Source organism: Pseudonaja textilis, chromosome 4 (assembly GCF_049901715.1).
Source record: "Pseudonaja textilis isolate UNSWEBS1 chromosome 4, rPseTex1.2, whole genome shotgun sequence".
Lineage (NCBI taxonomy): Eukaryota > Metazoa > Chordata > Lepidosauria > Squamata > Elapidae > Pseudonaja > Pseudonaja textilis.
In genome coordinates, this window is record NC_141993.1 from 5,453,163 (window position 1) to 5,474,098 (window position 20,936).

Consider the following 20,936-nt stretch of genomic DNA (forward strand, 5'->3'; position numbering starts at 1 on the left):
TGTATTTTACTTTTCCCAAGATGATCAAAGGCCTGGAGACTAAATGGCTGCAGGTTTTGGGTTTGGTTAGTCTAAAGGGAAAAAAAAGGAATTAGGGGTGACATGATAGCAGTCTTCCAGTATTTTGAGGGTCTGCCACCAAGAAGAGGGAGTCAAGCTATCCTCCAAGGCACTAGAAGGAAGGACAAGAAACAACAGATGGAAACTGATCAAGGAAAAACAACAACTGAGAATTAAGGGAAATTTCCTAACAGTGAGGACAATTAATCAGTGGAATAGCTTTCCTTCATAAATCATCAGTGCTCTATCACTGGATGTTTTTAAGAAGCGTCTAGAACAATCACTTATCTGAAATGGTGTAGGGTCTCCTGCTTGAGCAGGGGGTTGGACTAGTAGACCTTCAAGGTCCCTTCCAGCTCCATTCTATTCTATCTATTTATGTTTCAGCATGCTCCATAATCCTCATTTCTTAGAGGAGAACTACAGTTAGTTTGTTTTTTAATTCTCCTGGATTCAAAAGTTAGAACATCATTGAATGGGACACTACCAGATAATCCTATCAATGTTAATTGCAGGAATTGGGTATGTCTAATCTAGTGAAAAGAAGGACCAGGGGTGACGTGATAGCAGTCTTCCGATATCTCAGGAGTTGCCACTAAGAAGAGGGAGTCAGATTATTCTCCAAAGCACCAGAAGGCAGGACAAGGAGCAATGGCTAGAAACTTATCAAGGAGAGAAGCAACTTAGAACTAAGGAGGAATTTCCTGACCATGAGAGCAATTAACCAGTGGAACAATTTGCCACCAGAAATTGTGGGTGCTCCAGCACTGAAGGTTTTTAAGAACAGACTGGACAGCCACTCGTCTGAAATAGTATAGGTTCTCCTTCTTGAGCAGTGGGTTGTGCTAGAAGACCTCAAAGGTCCCTTCCAAATCTGTTACAGGTAGTCCTCAACCTACTTCACTTAGGGACCATTCAAAGTTACAATGGCACTGAAAAAGAAGATCAGCTTTTGCGACCTTTTTAAAATATTTTTATTGGTTTTCTCTTTCCATACAATAAGCGCTTAATGAACAGCATACTGTCTGAGGCCATTTGTGTGCATAGCAATACTTCTTAAGTTCCTAATTTCTACCCCTGTTGTCGTCCAACCATTTATAAAAACCATTCTTGCTGCTGTTAAAACACGGAATATCAAATACGCAACCCTCCTTTGTCATATTTGTTATGCCTCACCAAAAAATTAGTTCTGGCTTAAAATCTGTAGGAAAATCAGCTTGGCTCCAGCTTTTGCAACCTCCAGGCAACCCAAATCATTGGAGAAGCCATATTCTCTTAGCAACTACATAGTTTCAATGATTCCTTTAGCAACAGTGGCCCCCATCCCCCCCCAAAAAAAAGAAGTCGCAAAACGGGGTGAAATTCACTTCACCAATGTTCCGCTTAGCAACACCTACATGTCGGGCTCATGTAAGACGAGGAGTAGCTGTATTTTCTGTCGTTGTAACTTCCAGCCAACCGGGTCCTCTTTTTTTTTTTTTTTTAATCCCCTTGCCATCCTGTCCTGGTCTTTCTGAGCTAGCAAAAAGTCAAGGAAAGACACAATGAGCAAGAGTGACCCGTGTCTTTCTAAAAAGAAGAGGTTGAGAAGGGCTCTTTTTTTAAAAAAAATAAAAATAAATTCCAAGGCTGGCACAAAAGACAGATGCGGTCAGCCAGCCCTCCTTTTGAATCCGACATGCCTCTGGCTCAGCCAACAGAGGGTTGAGGCAGCTGCTGACGTCAGAGCCAGTCTGGAAATGGGATGCTTGCAAGCTTTGTTATTTCAGATCTGAGCTGGCGGGAAGAGTTGCCGGACGGAGGGAGCTGCTCTCTCGCTCTCTCTCATTCCCTCTCCTCTTAGGCTGAAACTACAATGCTGTAGGCTAACAGCGGGTTATACCGGGCAGAAAACCTATGTACATATTCCAGAAAGCCATGAGGGTAAGAAAGATTTTGTTGTTGTTTTTCCTCTTTCCTCTTGCTTTTTTCTTCCTTCCTTCCTTCCTTCCTTCCTTCTTTTTTGCTCCCTTTCCAAGGGTAAGCCGGTCAATATTTGAAACTCAAAGAAAAGTTGAATGGAAGAACAAAAGAAAGCAAAATTTGATGGATCTGCCGTCTATACTCTAGGCAAGCTGTTGAAAGTCAGGTGTAGGGATATTCTTAGCTGTCCCGGCTCCCATGGGAAAATGTAGTAACTTAAATGTTAAAGAGAGTTGAAGGGTTTTTTTTAACTCTTTCTATTGTTGTCCAGCGAGGCTGATTCGTTCCTGCTTCAAACTGCCCTTTCTGGTTTGGCTTCGGCAGTTTGGCTGCCGTTGGGTAAATAAACGTAATAACAGGAGCCTTTGGAGGCAGCGTTGGAGGGAAGAAAAACAAGCCCACATGCCTTTGAACGGTTTTATTTAGAAATAGGAGGGCTTCAGCAGCTGCATTCTTGGGTCTCTCTTGACAGCAAAGATAGACATAACAAGTGCAGGGGACTTGCAAGAGCCTCCCTACGGGAAGGTGTGCGATTGGTTTTGTTTTTGACTCAAAGGATTCTTAGCGTGCCAGAGGTTCTTTCATGCGAACGCTCACCAACTTCTAACTGGAGGCTGTGTTTGTGTGTGTTTTGCTCCGCTTCCTGAAAAAAAAAAAAATAGCTGGCCTACCACGGCAGATGGATGTTGTTCATTTGGGCACTTTTCCAACATTCGCTGCTTCGTTTGGGGAGGCATTACAAGGCGATATTTGCCACCCTTTCCTGTAGTGGAATCGGCCGATGGAAAGGAAGCCAGCCAGTCCACTCTTCTCAACTTTTCAGTCTAAGGTTGTCTTCTCCCAAATGTGAAGGACCGATTGAGAGATCCTCGGGACAACCAAAGAGGTCTTGGTTCATTAACCCGGACGTCAAAAAATGAAAAGTGCAGCTCAATTTTTCTGGGAAGGTTTGAAGCCACTAACTTCCTGCCCGTGGCTCAAAAGGAACTCAGGAGCTTCCCAGTGAACTGAGAATGAACATTTCAAAACAATTTCCATATTCAAATAAACAGAAGAACAGAGCAGGAAGGGACCTTGGAGGTCTTTTAGTCCAACCCTCTGCTCAGGAGGAAACCCTACATCATTCTGGACCAATGGCTGTCCAGTCTCTTCTTGAAAACCTCCAGTGATGAAGCACCCCACAACTTTCTGGTGGCTAGCTGTTCCACTGATCAATTGTGCCCACCATTTCTCTTTAGTTCTCGGTTGCTTCTCTCCTTTATTAGTTTCCATCCATTGCTTCATGTTCTGCCTTCAGGGGCTAAGGAAAATAGGTTGACCCCATCCTCTCTATGCTACCACTGGTTGATTGTTCTCACTATGAGAAAGTTTCTCCTTAGTTCCAGGTTGCTTCTCTCCTTGCTTAGTTTCCCTCCATTTCTTCTTCTCCTGACTTCTGGTGTTTCAGTGAATAGGTTGGTCCCCCTCTTCTTTGGGGCAGCCTCTTAGCCGTTGGAAGCCTGCGTTGCCAGACCCATCTAATCAGAAATTGTCCCTGTGGTTTGCCTTACACTGAAAATGGAAAGAGCTGCTAATCAGCTAGATTCCTGCCTGGGAGAGCATGCTCAGAACAAACCACAGGTGGCCGTTTCCTAGTCACAAGGACCCAAGTTGGCACATTGGATGGTAAACGACACTGAGCAACCTGTGCCCGTTTCATCCCAGGGGACGTTGTCAAAGAAAACCTTGGACGCTTCCCAAAGATTAAACAATGGGTGGCACAAGTACTTTCTTTTCTTTTGAGATCCTCTGTGGAAGGGAGACAACAGAAGTGGAACCTGTGTAGGAAGCGAATTAATCTTTGCTCATTCGAAGTGGCTGAGCGGAATCCTTCATTTATTAACATGTTTATGTCCTTCATCTCACCAATAACAGCAGCTCTGTGCGGCTTACAAAAAGGTGATACAAAGCGATTAAAATTCAAAGGGTTAAATCAAAAGCATAAGCATCACAAGGATAGGTCCTTTCTCCTTGACACAAAATAGGGAGAGCATTAAGAATGATCTTGGGATGTTGGCAAGATATTTTGTAGAGAGTAGTTTCGTTATTTATTTGGGTTTCTGTCACATTCTGCCAACTGTCAGGAATTCGATCCTGACCGTCTCAAGGTGGACTCAGGCTTCCATCCTTTTAAGGTCGGTAAAATGAGGACCCAGATTATTGGGGGCAAGAGGCTGACTATGTAAACCACTTTGAAAAGCATTGCGAAGTGGTATATAAGTCTAAATGCTATTGCTATCTATTATCTATCTAAGATAGCTAGATAATATCTATCTATCATCTATCTATATACCTGTATCTATGTGTCTGTCTGTCTGTCTATTATCTGTTATTTAGAACTGTAGTGGCTAATTTTGCTGACTGTCACCAGTTTGATCCTTACCAACTCAAAGTTGACTCATCCTTCCATCCTTCTGAGGTGGGTAAAATGAGGACCCAGATTGCCAGGGGCAAGAGTAAACTACTTAGAGAGGGCTGTAAAGCACTGGGAAGTAGTACACAAGTCTAAGTGCTAAGTCTAAGTGCTTATTGCCATTGCTATCTTGATATGTACCTGTTGGAGCAGAACCAAGATCCATTTTGCTTTCTCTTTTCAAACATAGCCAGTCAGGTAATTGCATGTCTGGGATTTTTTCCTGTGTGGTCTGTCTGACATCAGCCTCTTCTATAGGAGAGCTGTTGCCCTGAGCTTTCAGAGCTTAGAGCCTCTTAAAGACTCATCTTTGTCAGAGGCCAATGTGACTCCGCAGGTAGCTAAAACCTTGCAGCTGTCAAACCTGGTTTGACAAGAACAGGAAAAGTTCAACAAAGTTCAAAGCAAAATGACGATTGGTTGGAGAGTCAATATATTGTTGGTGGGAGGGATCAACATTCTCCACTCGGTTAAAAACAGTCCATTCCAAGGCCCAGGAAGTCAAGAATCAATAGGGATGTGGAATGGAGAAATGCATACAAGAGGCAGAACGTAGAATGATAGGGCTGGAAGGGTCCTCGGAGATCTTCTAGTCTAGCCCACCCACCTCCACCCCCGCTCAAGAATTGAGCTCTGGACATGGATATTGTAAACATGTGTATTACCCTGACACTTATACTGTAATTCTATCTGAGAAATAATTACGATTGAGACCAGGAAGTGCTATTCTCAACATGGACATACACAGAGTTCACGATCAAACAGGTCACCCAGTAAGGGTTGTACACTTTCGACACTTTTTTCAGCTACTTGGTTTGATCCGTATTTCAAATGTTGAACTTGACTTCCTTTTTCACTCGCATAATTCAGCGAATTACCTACGGTATTCTGCTTTGAATGATATTCAGGGGTTGCTACATTTGTCGAGTTCCATATAGCATGTTTTTGTCGCTTTGGGTGAATTAGAATGGTTTTACAAAGCCGTATTTTCAGAATCAGCATAGAGCTGGAAGGGACCTTGGAGGTCTTCTAGTCCAGCCCCCTGCTCAATCAGGAGGCCTTGTACCATCCCAGTCAAAATGGCTGCCCAATCGCTTCTTGAAAATCTCCCATGATGGGGCATCCACAACTCCAGGAAGGAAGCTATTCCATTGATTGATTATTGGTTCTCGCTGTCAGAAAATTTCTCCTGAGTTCTAGCTTGAATTTCTCTTTAATGATCTTTCCACCTGTTACTTCTGGTCCTGCCCTTAGGCCCTTTGGAGAAGAAGTCAATCACTTCTCTGTGACAGCCCCTCCTTTTACTGGGAGACTGCTACCATATTGTGTGAAACTGTGTGGCAAGATCAGGATTGATAAAAGGGCTCCTTTGTAGAAGTATGTGAAGGTGGACAATGTAGAAAGTAACATTCTAGGCTGGACACTTTTTGCATTGTCCATCTTCACATGCTCCTATGAAGAAAGGTCCTTGGTGCTCTCTGAGCTTGGCGGTTTTCTTGAAGACGTTTCTTTACCAAACTAGGTACTATCATCAGGTCCTTGGTGTTCTCTGAGCTTGATTGTTTCCTTGAAGACATTTCATGCCTTAAACTAGGTACCATCATCAATGCTAAGACTGATGAGGTTACCTAGTTGGGTCATGAAATGTCAGCAAGAAAACCACCAAGCTCAGAGAGCATCAAGGACCTCTCAATTCAACCCTGAACACAGTTTCACATGCATGTCATCCGTACCAGGACAGAGATGGAAGGAAAATAAGGTCTCCCTCCATCCCAAAAAATTTATAATATGCATCCAGATTTGCAGCCCACCAGGAATTTTATCCCTGAAATGGACAAAGTGAAGTCCCAAGCAAAGTCAAGCCATCTTCTAGCTGATTCCCAATTGTCAAACTATCCTGTGCTCCCCAAACACAATGCCTTTTGACTAAAGTTATGAAATGCCACTGAAAAACTACCGCAGAAGAAGCCCTTTGGCATACAATCACCCCGTCTCATTCCTCAATTAGATTTTATTTAGCTGCTGTACATTCTGTCTTCAAATTCCAGTTCTCGTGACTCACTCCCAACATTTGAATGGCAAACTTTGGACTGAACTGCGGGAAGAATGCTCCTGTTTACTATTAGGAACATTTCTTGTCCTAATTTGTAAATAGCCATGCAGAATGTGTTGGACAAGATGTACAAGATCTATTTTTAACCGTTTTGAGGAGAAACAGTTGAAAAACTGTTCAACTGTTTGTTTCCTTTTTAAAAAAAAATGCCGTCTCTTAGCATCAGCACTGAGGGTTGAGTGAACAGAGACAAATTCTCAAATTGTTAGATAAATATTAAGGGTGATTTTGGAAGAAGCTGCCTTAAAAGGAAAGAGAAGCTTGGAATTACCACTTTACACAGCAAAGTATCTCCAGCACCTGTTTTAATTCTGTGCTCATTCCACATTCTACGTGTAGTATTTCTGCTTTGAGTTTGCCTTTTTTTTTTCTTCTTCTCCATAAGTGAATACAGGCAGGACAAGACAGGACAGGACAGGACAGGACAGGACAGGACAGGAAAGGAAAGGAAAGGAAAGGAAAGGAAAGGAAAGGAAAGGAAAGGAAAGGAAAGGAAAGGAAAGGAAAGGAAAGGAAAGGAAGAGAAAGAAAAGGAGAGGGAGGGAGGGAGGGAGGAAGGGAGGGAGGGAGGGAGGAAGGAAGGAAGGAAGAGAAAGAAAGAGAAAGGGATGAGAGAGAAGGAAGGAAAGAAGGAAGGAAGGGAGGGAGGGAGGAGGGAGGGAGAGAGAAAGAGAGAAAGGGACGAGAGAGAAAGAAGGAAGGAAGGAAGGAAGGAAGGAAGGAAGAAAGAAAGAAAGAAAGAAAGAAAGAAAGAAAGAAAGAAAGAAAGAAAGAAAGAAAGAAAGAAAGAAAGAAAGAAAGAAAGAACTTCTTGGAATTTGACAGCCCTTTAACTTCTACCTCATTTGGGCTTTGACATCATGCATCTTGAGTTAAACCCCTTTTGAGAGAAAGCAATAATTATTTTTTTCCCTTTTGTAGATAAATTTGAGTCCCCTAACTTAATGCTAAAACCCCGCAAGGAAGATCATCCATTTGCTTTCCATTGATTTTGTTTTAAATCCACTTTGTTTAAGATGGAAGAATTGCAAGACGTGATGGCTGACACTGTGGCTGGGTGCCTCCTACCATCATAGGAGATGCTTCGTATCGGGCACAGAGCTAAAATAAATTAAAGCCACCTTGGAGTTGAGTTTAATCCATTCTGTTTTCTTAAGGTTATATGAAAAGGGTTTGGCACATTTTTTTTCTCCTACTACTGGTTATAAGAGAGAAATGTAGTAATAAGGAGAGATACGCAGAAGAAGCAGGTTTAGGAAATGATGGATTCAGGCCATGAAGTGATTGGGAAGGAAAGGAATGAAAAGTTTCTATAGAAGTAGTTGTAATAGATAACAGAATGCCACTAAGAACAACAGAGTTGGAAGGGAACTTGGAGATCATATAGTCCAACCCCCTGCTCAGGCAGGAGACCCAAACCATTTCAAGCAAGTATCTGTCCAGTCTTTTCTTAAAAAACCTCCAGTGATGAAAACACCCAGAACTTCTGGAGGCAGGCCTAGAAAGTTAACTTTCTTGGGGGAAAGTGAAGTTTTTTTTCCCTTCTTTTAATTTTATTGATTTTTTTTAATTAATTACATTTCTTAGTGCTTAATAAACACCGTGTTGTCTGGCTATTTAATTCACTTAACAATACTGATTACATTCTTCATCTCCACCCCCTTTTTTCCCCAACCACTGATAAAATAGATTCCATGATTGATAATATTCTGTATCTTCCTTCTGTTTAATTTTCAATCTCAATCTGTCCATTTCTGCACAGACCAGTATCTTCTTCATTATCTCTTCATCTTGTGGTATTTCTTCATTTCTCCAATGTTGTGCGAATGTAATCCTCGCTGCTATTAGGATATGTAATATTCAATACATATTTTTCTTACCTAATATTTTTTCCTGATATTATACCTAATAAAAACAGTTCAGGTTTTTAAATCTATGTTTCCCTATTACCTTTTCTAGCCCCCTGTGTATCTTTGCCCCCAATTTTCTTTTTCCTTTAACACATATTCCAAGTGTCTTCGAACTTGGCATCTTTAAGACTTGTGGGCTTCAACTCCCAGAATTCCTGAGCTAACGTGATTGGAGGAGGAATTCTGGGAGTTGAAGCCCACAAGTCTTAAAGTTGCCAAGTCTAAAGACCCCCAGACATATGATAAAATATGCCCGTTTTTCAGTTACATCTCCAACATTTTGTCCCCTAAGACTATTATTAAGTGTTGTACCTGATGATTCTTGATGAATGTATCTTTTCTTTCATGCAGACTGAGAGCATTTGCAACAAAGACAAATTCCTTGTGTGTCCAATCACACATGGCCAATAAAGAATTCTATTCCATTCCATTCTATTCTATTCTATTATCTCTTTTGTCTTCTTCTCTTCCCTTCCCTTCTGCATTCTTTTCTATTCTTTCCTATCCTATCCTATCCTATCCTATCCTATCCTATCCTATCCTACTCTATTTGCTAGACCTATTTTTAAAAAATTTAGCTAATCTATCTAGCAGGTGGTAAAAAGTGAAGTTTTTGTGTCCAACATGATGAGATACAGTAGGTGTTCTTCTGGTGGACTTAAATTCGGCTAGGTAGTGTCGCTTAGCTTGCCCATCTTGGCTAAGCTGGCTCAAACCTGGTTAAGACGTGGACAGACAAGGCTATCCCAGGGCTGTGAGCTTAGACGGGGAAGTTGAGAAAGTTTTCCAGAAGTGTGACACCACTTCTCAATTGTGGCCCAGATGGCTGCATGGGACATACCTGTCAGGCAGAGCTTGATAGAAAAGACAAAGACTTTACTTATAAGGATAACAGAGAGCCAATGATCTAGAACCCGAAACTGTCTGACTCTAGAGAAGAAATCCAGAAGAAGAGGAAGAGAGAATGAGGCTAGAGTTGGGCAATTGCAGATAGTCCTCAACATTACCGTTTGCTAAGCGAGACAGCTGTTGAGTGAGTTTTACCCTATTTTACCACCATTGTGAAGCGAATCTGGTTTCCCCATTGCTTGTCAGAAGATCACTAAAAGGGATTGTGTGACCCCAGGAACACTGCGTCCATCATAAATACGAGTTCAGGTGCCAAGCGTCCAAATTTTGATCATGTGGGGATGCTGCAACAGTCATAAGGGTGCACAACGGTCCTAAGTCACTTTTTGTCAGTGCCTTTGTAACCTCGGTCACTAAATGAACTGTTTTAAGTCAGGACTAGCTGTGGATTTACATTTAGGGACGTGGTGGCTCGGTGGCTAAAACGCTGAGCTTGTTGATCAAGAAGGTCGGCAGTTTAGCGGTTCGAATCCCTAGCGCCGTGTCATGGAGTGAGCTACCCTTACTTGTTCCAGCTTCTGCTAACCTAGCAATTCAAAAGCATGTAAAAAATGCAAGTAGGAAAATAGGGACCCTTTTGGTGGGAAGGAAACAGCATTCTGTGCCCCTTCGGCATTTAGTCCTGCCGGCCACATGACCACGGAGACGTCTTCGGACAGCGTTGGCCCTTTGGCTTTGTGGCAGAGATGAGCAGCACCCCCTAGAGCTGGAAATGACTAGCATGTATGTGCAAGGGGAACCTTTACCTTTACCTTAGCTGGATAAAGACAAGGCACTGTATAGTAACTGAAAATCAAAATTTGCCTCTTTAGTTCAACTATTCAAGCTCTGGCAATGATAAACTTCAATTTTTTTGTGATAAAGTCAATGTCAAACAGTAAAGTATAGGAAGTCCTCGACTTACAATGACAGGGGAGCCCCAAAATTTATGTGGCTAACCGAGACCTTCGTTAGAGTCAGTTTTACCCCATTTTACGATCTTTCTCGCCACCGCTGTTAAGCAAATCACCGGAGTTATGAATTTAGCAACATGGTCATTAAGTGAATCTGGCTTCCCCATTGGCTGTGCTTGCCAGAAGGTCACAAATGGGGGACCCCGTGACCCCCTCCCCCACCATTATAAATATGAGTCAGTTGCCAAGCATCCGAATTTCGATCGCGGGGACCCAGAGGAATCCTGCAAAGTTCGCCACTCTGAGAAAACGGTCACGGGTCGCTTATTTTCTGGGTCCGATTTAACTGTGAACCGTCACTAAATGAACCATCGTAAATCAGAGACTCCCTGTATTCATGGAGAATGGAAGAATTGTCCTGGAACAAAGGAAAGAAGCTGATTTTACCAGAACAGCCTCTGAGATATTCCCTGAGCGCCTAACGTACAGCTTAGTAACCTTGAAAACTCAAGAGTAGTAAACACGAGTGATTGAAATACCATGTGGAGGAAGAGAGCTTGGGTTAAATTGCTTTGACATCTGCACATAGTAGTAACAAAATTGGTTTTTCTAAGCAAATCATGGCAACTTGCTATTTTTCTCCGCCTCTGTGCAATTTCACTTCGGCAATGCTGATGTTTCAAGTTTGTTCCCCAGTGGAGTAAGATGCTTTGTGCAGAGTTTACAGATTGCCGATAAACGGAGTGGGAAGAGACCTTGTAGGTCATCTAGTCCAACCCTCCGTCCAAGCAGGAGACGTATTTTCTTGTCTTCTGATGCATTGGAAAATAGGTTGACACCCCCCCCCACTCTTCTCTATGACAGCCCCTCACATGGGGGGGGGGGGGACCAATGGAACTGGCTTGCAAAAATCTGGGGGACCACCAGATCGAGCCAAAGAGTTATTGGGATCCATAGCAGAGAGGGGGCGAAATAGCAGATCTGGGCTGTTGGCTCAGCAGTGTGGGTGTGCTGTGTTGAACATGAACAAGCATGACCGGCTCAAGGTTGACTCAGTCTTCCATCCTTCTGAGGTTGGTAAAAGGAGGAGCTAGATTGTTGTGGGCAAGTGGCTGACTCGGTAAGTCACTTAAAGAAGGCTGTAAAGCATTATAAAGCTATATATAAGGGCTAAGGGCTATTGCTAATTGGGAAGGAAGGAAGGAAGGAAGGAAGGAAGGACAGTGGTGGTGTAGTGGTGAGACTCCGGTATCACAGACCAATTCTGCTGACTGTCAGGAGTTCAATCCTGACTGGCTCAAGGTTGACTCAGCCTTCCATCCTTCTGAGGTGGGTAAAATGAATGCCCAGATTGTTGGGGCCAATATAGCCATAGTCCTTAGCCTTATATACTGCCTGACAGTGCTTCGCAGCCCCCTCTAAACAGTTTGCAGAGTCAGCGTCTTGTCCTCCAACAATCTGGGTCCTCATTTGACCCACCTCAGAAGGATGGAAGGCTGAGTCCACCTTGACCCAGTCAAGATCAAACTCATGGCAGTGGGCAGAATCGACCTGCAATGCTGCATTCTAACCACTGCACCACCACGACTCTTGTGCTGACTTTTGTAAACTTCTCAGCGAGTGCCATAAAGCACCATGAAGCAGTATATAAGTCTAAGGGCCATTGGCTAAGTGCTAGGAACCTGCCCTTCGTCGAATCGCAAGCAAAGGCTTGTGAGACTTGGCTTTCCAGATTTATGGTATCTGCCGTCTGTTAACTTGCAGGAGGAGTGTCTCGTTTGCTTCTATGCTCTTAGTCCTGCGCCAGCCCATTGCTTCCAAAGGTACGTGCCAACTTTGATGGTGCACATGAGCAAGTGGGCCTGTCTTCCTAACAGAGGCACGGCCCCAAAATTCTGAGACGTTCATGTTGCTTGCAAATCCTTCATGCTGCTTCCTCTCCTTTTATACAGGAAACTATGCCACAGACACCGATATTTTCCAGCATGCTCGGGACAGGATGCCGAGGACAGGTGACACCAGACACCGGCGAGAGGAGTGGTGATCCTGTTTATCAGGATGGGAATCTCATTTCTGGATCCCTGGAGGTCCTCATCCAGCATCTGGTACCCACCATGGATTACTACCCAGACGTAAGTAGATGGTTGAGAGTGGCACTCAATCTTTTGGCTGCTGGTTTCCTAGCTTCAAGCATTGGCAATGTGCCCTGTGAGATTTCTCCCATTTTATAACCTTTCTTGGCACTGCTGTGAAGCATATTGCTGGCGTGGCTAAGTTAGGAACGCAGTCATTAAGCGAATCTGGTTTCCCCAGTGGCTTTGCTTGTTGGAAGATTGCAAAATGTGAGCCTGGAACACCGTGACCATCGGAAATATGAGTCCATTGTCAACTTTGATCACGTGATGACGGGGATGCTGGAATGCTCGTAATTGTCCTATTTTTCAGTGCCGTTGTAACGGCCACTAAATGAACTGTTGTAAATTGAGGACTACCTGTATTAAGGGCTTTTGCAAATAAGTGTTTTGGGGTGTTTTTTTTTTTTTTTTCCTCCTGTCAAGAGCTGCAGAAATAATGAAAAACAATTCCTTCCTTAGTCCTGGAGTTGTTTATAGGCGGCAGCAACTTCCCGTTTTGGGAGAGGATATGATAGACATAAAGTGGTATTTCCTGAAGAAATCTTGCAAGAACAGAGTTGGCATAGGAAAGTCGAAGAGCAATCTGAACAAACGCTGGTGGCGCAGTCGTTAGAATGCAGTATTGCAAGCTAATTCTGCTCAGTGCCAGCAGTTCGATTCTGACCGGCTCAAAGTTGACTCAACCTTCCAAGATTGGCTCAGGATTGGAGCTGTGGTGGCCCAGTGGTTGGAATGTAATATTGCAGACTGACTCTGCTCACTGCCAGCAGTTCGATTCTGACCGGCTCAAAGTTGACTCAACCTTCCATCCTTCCGAGATCGGTCAAATGAGGACCCAGATTGTTGGAGGGCAACAGGCTGATTCTGTAAACCACTTAGAGAGAGCTGTGAAAGCACTGGGAAAGTGGTATATGTCTAAGTGCTGATGCTATTCTCAGAATCTTCACCTATCTTTTATCGCATCATGAACAGAAAGCTGAGCTAATAAAATAATGTAAAAGATTACAAAGTTATGTGATATTATAATATAAAATAGTACCAAGCATAGCTGATCTCGGAAAGTAAAACAGGATCAGATCTAGTTAGTAATTGGATGGGATACGTCAAAAAAAAAAAAATCCAAGGGTTGTCTACTAGATTGGAAAACTAAAAACAATTCTGGAATATGTCAATCGCATGTCACCTCTATATTTTTGCCAGAAAAATGCATGGACATGTTGTGATCCATAGGAAGTGACCCTTAGTTCAAAAAGACCTTCCTTTAACAGACACACAGACACACAGACACACATTTATAATTATGTTTGTTGTACACAAATATACTTGTTCAGTAGATACTATTTTCTCTTTGGAAATAAGTTGTTTATTAGCATTCCGGCATATTAAACATTGGAGATTATAAGCTTTTGATGCTTGGGATGTTGGCAGGATGGATGGATGGATGGATGGATGGATGGATGGATGGATGGCCAAATAAATGAGATAGACAGATGGATGACAGGCAGGCAGGCAGGCAGAAAAAAAAATGCATTTTTCTTCCATGTAGTATTTTTAAACGAAACTTGGATTTTTATTTTCCCATTCAGGCTTAAATCAAAGCTGCACATGCCTTCATATGTGATACTTTTACACTATCAAGCACTGTCTATTTATTTACCTATTTACCTATTATTTATTTATGTATGTATTTATTTAAGTTGTTTGCTGTCCATCCCGCTGCAAGGCGACTCTGCACAACTTACAACATTTCATTAACTATCATTTGATCCTTTCATGTCCGTTGACACCCACAACGGATATGTCTTGTGTCACTCTAGTTCCACCACTCACACCCTGCACAACTGAAACACCGGATTCCATTCTTTTTTTCCCCTGACTTGACAACTGATGCACTTGGATCCCGTGCTGAGCCAGGGAAAATTCCACCAGAGTGCACTTCTGTCATAGATCAGGCAAACACCTGGCTTGGGCATTCTGCTGTTAATTTTGGAATTGCATTAGCACACAGTCCGGTGGGGTGGGGGAGGGGGAATCTGCTTCTTCACATTTTCATTATGCTTCTTTAGAGAGGAATTACAGTAATGTTCCAGGCTAGCACAGCAAGGAGGGAGGGAGGGAGGGAGGGAAGGAAGGAAGGAAGGAAGGAAGGAAGGAAGGAAGGAAGGAAGGAAGGAAGGAAGGAAGGAAGGAAGGAAGGAAGGAAGGCAAAGAAAGAGAGAAAGAAAGGGGGAAAAGAAAGAAAAAGAAGGAAGGAAGGAGGCAGGGAAGGAGGGAGGCAGGGAGGGAGGGAGGGAAGGAAGGGAGGAAGGAAGGAAGGAAGGCAAAGAAAGAGAGAAAGAAAGGGGGAAAAGAAAGAAAAGGAAGGAAGGAAGGAAGACAAAAAGAAAGGGAGGAAGGAAAGAAGGAAAAAGAAAGAGGGAGGGCGGAAAAGAAAGAAGGAAAAGGAATGCAGGAAGGAAGGAGGGAAGGAAGGAAGGAAGGCAAAGAAATAAAGAGGGAGGGAGGAAGGAAGGAAAGAAGGAAAAGAAAGAAGGAAGAAAGGAAGGAAGGGAAGGGAGGAAAAATAAAGGAGGGAGGGGGAGGGAGGGAAAGAGAAAGAAGGAGGGAGAAAGGGAGGAAAAGGAAGAAGGAAGGAAGGCAAAGAAAGAGGAAAAGAAAGAAAAAGAAAGAAGAAAAAAGAAGAAAAGGAAGGAAGGAGGAAGGGACAGAAGAAAAAGAAAGAAAGAAAGAAAGAAAGAAAGAAAGAAAGAAAGACATTTTCACTCGGGGTGCCCTTTTTTCCCTTCTGCCATGCTGGGGGTGGTGGGGGGTGGGGAACCCTGCAGGCACTCCAGGAAAGCCCATTTGGCAACAAGAGCTTCTTTGGCACCCAGGGAAATGTGGGTGGGTGTCTCCCCCCCACCAGAGGACAATGAAGGCTCCATGTCTGGAATTTGAGAATGGAATGTCCTTTAAGGCCAACAACTCCTTGGTGCAGCCTGACCGTTGCAAGCTTCTCTTTCTCCAAACGCTCCGACAAATGGTTCCAGATTCAATAGCAGAATAAACAGAGGGGCACAATACGCTGGGTTGGGGTTTTTTTTTTTTAAATTCCCCCTCCCCTTCCTCTTCCCCAGAAGGTATTTCTACATTCTTGCTCCTTAACTAGCAGTTGCTATTTTAGTCTCTCTTCTCCTCGTTCTTTCAGTCTCTCCCTCCTTCCTCCTTTGATTTATCATGTCTCTTAGCAACAAGTTTCGGCACTAGAGGAATTCGCCTTCCATGCTTTCCGATTTTCCAGTCTTCTTTTGTTCCACTTCCAGCTCATTCCAAGGGATTCTCTTTTGTTGTTTTGCTTTATGTTTTCCTTTGGCCCCCAAATTTGTGTCGTCTTCTGACAACTACACAGGGCTCAGTCTGGGAGTTCAAGGTTTTCCTTTATAACTTATCTTACCCCAGAAAGATACCTGGATCAAGAGGCTGTGTGAAGTCCCAAATCTTGGCTCCTTTTTAAAATTGCAACCGATATGCCGCGTTGCCAGAGTTGGACCAGTGAGGGTGCCCTTCTTTGTGGATGTAGAATATAGAATGACAGAGTTGGAAGGGACCTTGGAGGTCATCTAGTCCAACCTCCCACCTCCCCAGCCCAAGCAGGAGACCCTACTACACCATTTCTGACCGATGGTAGCCCGGTTTCTTCTTGAAAGCTTCCAGGGATGAAGCTCCCACAACTTCTGAAGGCAACTTCTGTTCCACTGAATATAGAACAACAGAGTTGGAAGGGATCTTGAAGGTCATCTAGTCCAGCCCACTTCCCCAGGAGACCCTAGTACACCATGATTGCCCCTGGGTTTAGAGAAGGTCACTGTTTGAGGCATGTGGGGCTTAAATCAAAAGAATGGAAGATACGGTCAATGTTATTGGGTGAAGCTTCTAAAGAAAATCAACCTGGAGTGTCCTTTGGAAAGGCAGATCCTAGAAGGTGGAAACTCAAATAGTTTGCCCAACAAATGAGAAGGGAGTTCTCCTAGGAGTAGACCCTGGGAAAGATGGAAGGCAAAAGGAGAAGGGGGCAGCAGAAAGATGAGATGGTTAGATGGTGTCACTGACATGATGGACGTGGGTTTAGGTGGACAATCACCAGGAGACGGTGAGTTCTAGCCCCAACTTAGACATGAAAGCCGCCTGGTGACTTTGGGACAATGACTTTCTCCCTCTTTCAGCCCAGCTCACCTCACAGGGTGGTGGTTACGGGAAAAAGAGGACGAGGAAGGTGCACTGGGATAGCTGCGCTGCCTTGCGGTATTTTTAAGAATAATAAAGACAGGGTACACATAGATAAATAAAAAGTCAGAGGTGATTGGCCTGCTGTGCTGAAACAAGGGATGAAAAGACGTTTTGTTTCCTTTCTCATTGCAAGATGTTTAGGAACATTGTCTGTAGAACTGGAACGTGTACGGAGGAAAAACTTGTTGACCTGGGACATTTTTTCAGGCCATGGGTGTTTGGAATTCAGACCTGTTTTTCTGTTCAGCTTCCCAACTTGAGCAAGCTCTCTACATTTCTCGGACTTTATAGACTTGTCTCTTGAAATATTTAAAGTGATCTTGTTACAGGAGCGTGTGAGACATCAGCTATTCAGATTCCACATCCAATCCATCAGAATAGAACTGGAAGGGACCTTGGAGGTCTTCTAGTCCAACCCCCTGCTCAAGCAGGAGACCCTATACCCATGATGGTGAACCTATATCACGTGTGCCACAGGTGGCACGCAGAGCCATTTATGCTGGCAAGAGAGCCACAGGTAAACTTACCTCACTGCGCATGCGCACATCTCACAGCTGATTTTTTTGGCTGGTTTGAGGCCTTTTTCAGTCTCCCAGAGGCTTGAAAAAAGCCTCTGCAGGCTTTGCAGGCCAAATAATAGGCCCATTTTGTAACTTCCTGTAATTCTGTAAGTGACAAAAAGAGCCTATTATTCTGTCTGCAAAGCCTGCAGAGGCTTTTTTTTTCATCCTCTGGGAGGCCAAAAAAGGCCTCAAACCATCCAAAAATCAGCTGTGAGGCACAATGCAGGTAAGGGGGATGTTGCACACACATGCACAGGGGGCGTGGGGTGCTGGCACACAAGTGCGCACGCGCAAGCACACACACGATTTTTGGCCCAGGAGCCCACAAAGGTTAGCCACCACTGCCCTATACCGTTCCAGAGAAATGGCTGTCCAGTTCTCTTCTTAAAAACCTCCAGTGATGAAGCACCCATAATTTCGGTAGGGAAGCGATTCCATCTTTGCTTGTTGGAGATACCGGATGTGTTCATTTTGTCCACTTAATCTCATCTGCTTCTCAAAGAGGGGTTCTCAAACATGGGCAACTTTAAGAGGTGAAGACCAGGAGGAGTTGATTTTCTATGTGCTTCTATTCATCCACTATGTACAGTAAGTGGAACAACTTGCCTCCAGAAGTTGTGTATGCCCCAAGTTTTTAAGAAGAGATTGGGCAACTGTTTGCCTGAAATGGGATAGGGTTTCCTGCTGGAGCAGGGGGTTGGACTAGAAGACCTCCAAGGTCCCTTTCCAACTCTTTATGATTTTTTTCTTCTGCTATGTAATAGGGAGGAAAAGAAACCAGCTTGAGCTCTAGCTTTAGAAGGGAAGATTGTTGAGGAAACACCAGGTAACTCTGTTGGGTTGGGTTTATCCCCACGTAGACCAGTTAGCCAGCAAAGGAAGGGAGGAGGGAAAAGAAATGAGCCCATTGTCATTTCTGAACAATTTCTGCTTGGTTGTCCTCAACTTGCGACCTACATCAATAATCTGTCACATCATGTCAGCTATCTCCGTGCAAGCAGACAGGTTCAGGGGAGGGGCTAGGTTTCCCTTCCTGTCTCCGGCCGAAGGTCGGTCCTTATTTTCATTGCGTTAAACAGCCAGAATTAATTTCAAGACTTCCTCCGTGGAGGGCTGCTTATCTGCTCCCCACTCACCCAAGCCATACATGGTGTGTGTTTGTGTGTCTGTCTGTCTGTCTCTCTGTGTGTGTGTTTAAACAGTCTTAACAGCCTCTGTCCCCTTGTAGAGATGGAGGTTTTTTTTCCAAACATGTGCAAACAAAATTAGAAGTATTTGCTTGATTTCCTTGGAACCTTTTCAACAGTTATATCCTGCGCCAGTGGTGCGATTCAACTTTTTTTTTTTTTTTACTAGCAGTTCTGTGGGCGGTTTGGTGGGAGTGGTGTGGCTTGGTGGGCGTGGCAGGGGAAGGATACTGCAAAATCTCCATTCCCTCCCCACCCCACTAACCTGCTTTCCAGCTCTGTTCTTCTGTGCAGGGCAACCAAAGGAGACCCAGGCTATCAGCTGGATCTCAACAGGAGGCAGAGAATAGATGGGGTTGGCGGGACCAGTCAGAGGTGGGATTTGCCAGTTCTCTGAACTACTCAAAATTTCAACTACCGGTTCTGTAGAACCGGTCGGAACCGGCTGGATCCCACTTCTGATCCTGCGCCCAGATTTGCAGATGGAATCATTCTAGTTTTTAAGATAGCCTTTAACGTACCACAGTTCGCTTAGTGAACATTGGAAGTTAGGACAGCAGTGAAAAAAGTGACTTATCATGACCATTTTTTTCACACTTATGACCGTTGCAGCATCTCCATGGACCCTTGATCAAAAATTCAGATGCTCGGTAACGGGCTCCTGTTTATGACGGTCATAGAGTCCCGGGGCGGGGCACATGATCGCTTTTTGTGACCTCCTGACAACAAAGTCAAGGGGAGGGAGCCATATTTACTTAACAACCTCATTTCTAAGGTAATAAGCACAGCGATTCAATTAACAACGGCGGCAAGGAAGGATGTAAAATGAAGCAAAATTCATTTAACAAATATGTCGCTTAACAACAAAACCAGTGTAGGTGTAAGTTGAGGACTACCTATGTAGCATTTTGAAGCCTATCCACCTTTTCGAAATTTGGCAAGCTTGGGGGACAAGCCATAAGAAGATAAAAAGAAATAAAATAGTATTTGAGGGGCTGCCACAAAGAAAAGGGTCAATTTATTTTCCAAACCTCTTGAAGGCAGGACAAGAAACAATGGATGGAAGCTAACCAGGGAAAGAAGCAACCTAGAATTAAGGAGAACATTCTTAAGAGCAAGGACAATTAATCAGAGCAGCAGCTTGCTTTCAGAAATTGTAGGGTCTCCATCACTGGAGGTTTTTAAGAAGAGACTGGACAGCCAATTGTCTGAAATAGTATAGGGTTTCCTTTTTGATCAGGGGGCTGGACTAGAAGACCTCCAAGGTCTCTTCTAACTCTGTTATTCTGTTCATCTGGTCTGCTTAGTTTGTGCCCTACTATTTGCAATTTGCAGAGCATGCAAAAGTCCAGCAATGAAATAATCCCATCTGACTTTCTTTGCGATACCTTCCAAATGAAAAATGGAAGCGTTGAAAGAAGGCGTTCGTTCGGATTCGTGCAAAAGATATCAGCGGACTTATTGTTATTTTATGCATTTGTTTTTATTTATTTATTTGTCAAAAGCTTACAATAGAACAGAAACAAGAATAAACATAAATTGAAGTACAAGAAATAGGAACTAATAATTGGGGACAATAGGACCGGGACGGTAGGCAGGATTGTGCAAGTTAGGCACACTGAAATTTAAACTTAAATCGGAATTTGGAGCTCTGAGGAAAAGCCTTTTTTTCTTTTGCTTTCGAGAGCTAACTAGGAGCTCCTTGAAACAAGATTCATTGCAACTGGTGGGTGGAGGCTAAATCAAAAAAGGACTCCAGACAGATGCAACCTAAGTCTGCTTTGGTTTGGAAGAGAGCCGCAGAAGCTTCCCTGAGACAGAAAACTTTAAAGAATCAAAGCCAGAAAAGAAACAAGAGCTGGAGTGGGGGTGAAAAAAAAAGCTCGGTGCCCTATTTGGGCGTCTTTGACAGCAGCTGCTCAGAGCTGCTCAGGGTGTTCAAAAGGCCCGTTTCTCAAAAAAATAAAATAAAAAAAAATGGACCCGCACAAACAAAACCCGTAGCGATGGAAGCGTCAGGCTGGTTCCCATCTTTTGCAAGATTTGCTCAGCTGTCGAAAAACGTCCCCGGGTGCCTGCGGGTTTGTGCACGCACACAATGGCCCCGCTTCGGAAGGGTCGGCCAGGGAGGCAAATCAGCTGTTCCCTGTGGCACATATGTGCGTGTGTGTGCGTGCATGTGTGTGTGTGTGTATAAATAACAGGGCCTTCTTTCAAGCAGCCTCCCGAGCCTTGTTTTATTATTGTGGGAAGAACTATCTATCTGGCTCACTTCCATGCCAGGAGAAAAGTCGTTGGAAACACGCAGGCTGATTGGGAAGATGGTTTATTGATGAAGCAGAACCACATGGATCCTAGGCAGCTGACCACATGCAGTGGAGAATGAGGGGTATTTATACCTTCTCTTGGGCTTTGCACTTGAGCTTCCTGTTCCTGTGCAGGAACATGTGTTCTATTGGCTGTTGGTTGTCAGAGCTTCCAGGTTT

General features: G+C 43.8%; 1 protein-coding gene across 2 annotated transcripts in view; it reads left to right on the forward strand.

Moving 5' to 3' along the window:
* RASGEF1A (RasGEF domain family member 1A) overlaps positions 1–20,936 on the forward strand; it is a 183,453-nt gene that overhangs the window by 129,339 nt on the left and 33,178 nt on the right. The window contains exons 1-2 of one of the 2 annotated variants that reach the window (XM_087932157.1): positions 1,828–1,983; positions 12,252–12,431. In XM_087932157.1, the coding sequence (XP_087788283.1) occupies positions 1,957–1,983; positions 12,252–12,431 (207 nt within the window). In that variant the 5' untranslated portion in view covers positions 1,828–1,956. Of the gene's footprint in view, positions 1–1,827; positions 1,984–12,251; positions 12,432–20,936 lie in introns of those variants that run through there. The other variant, XM_087932156.1, reaches the window with a different exon arrangement.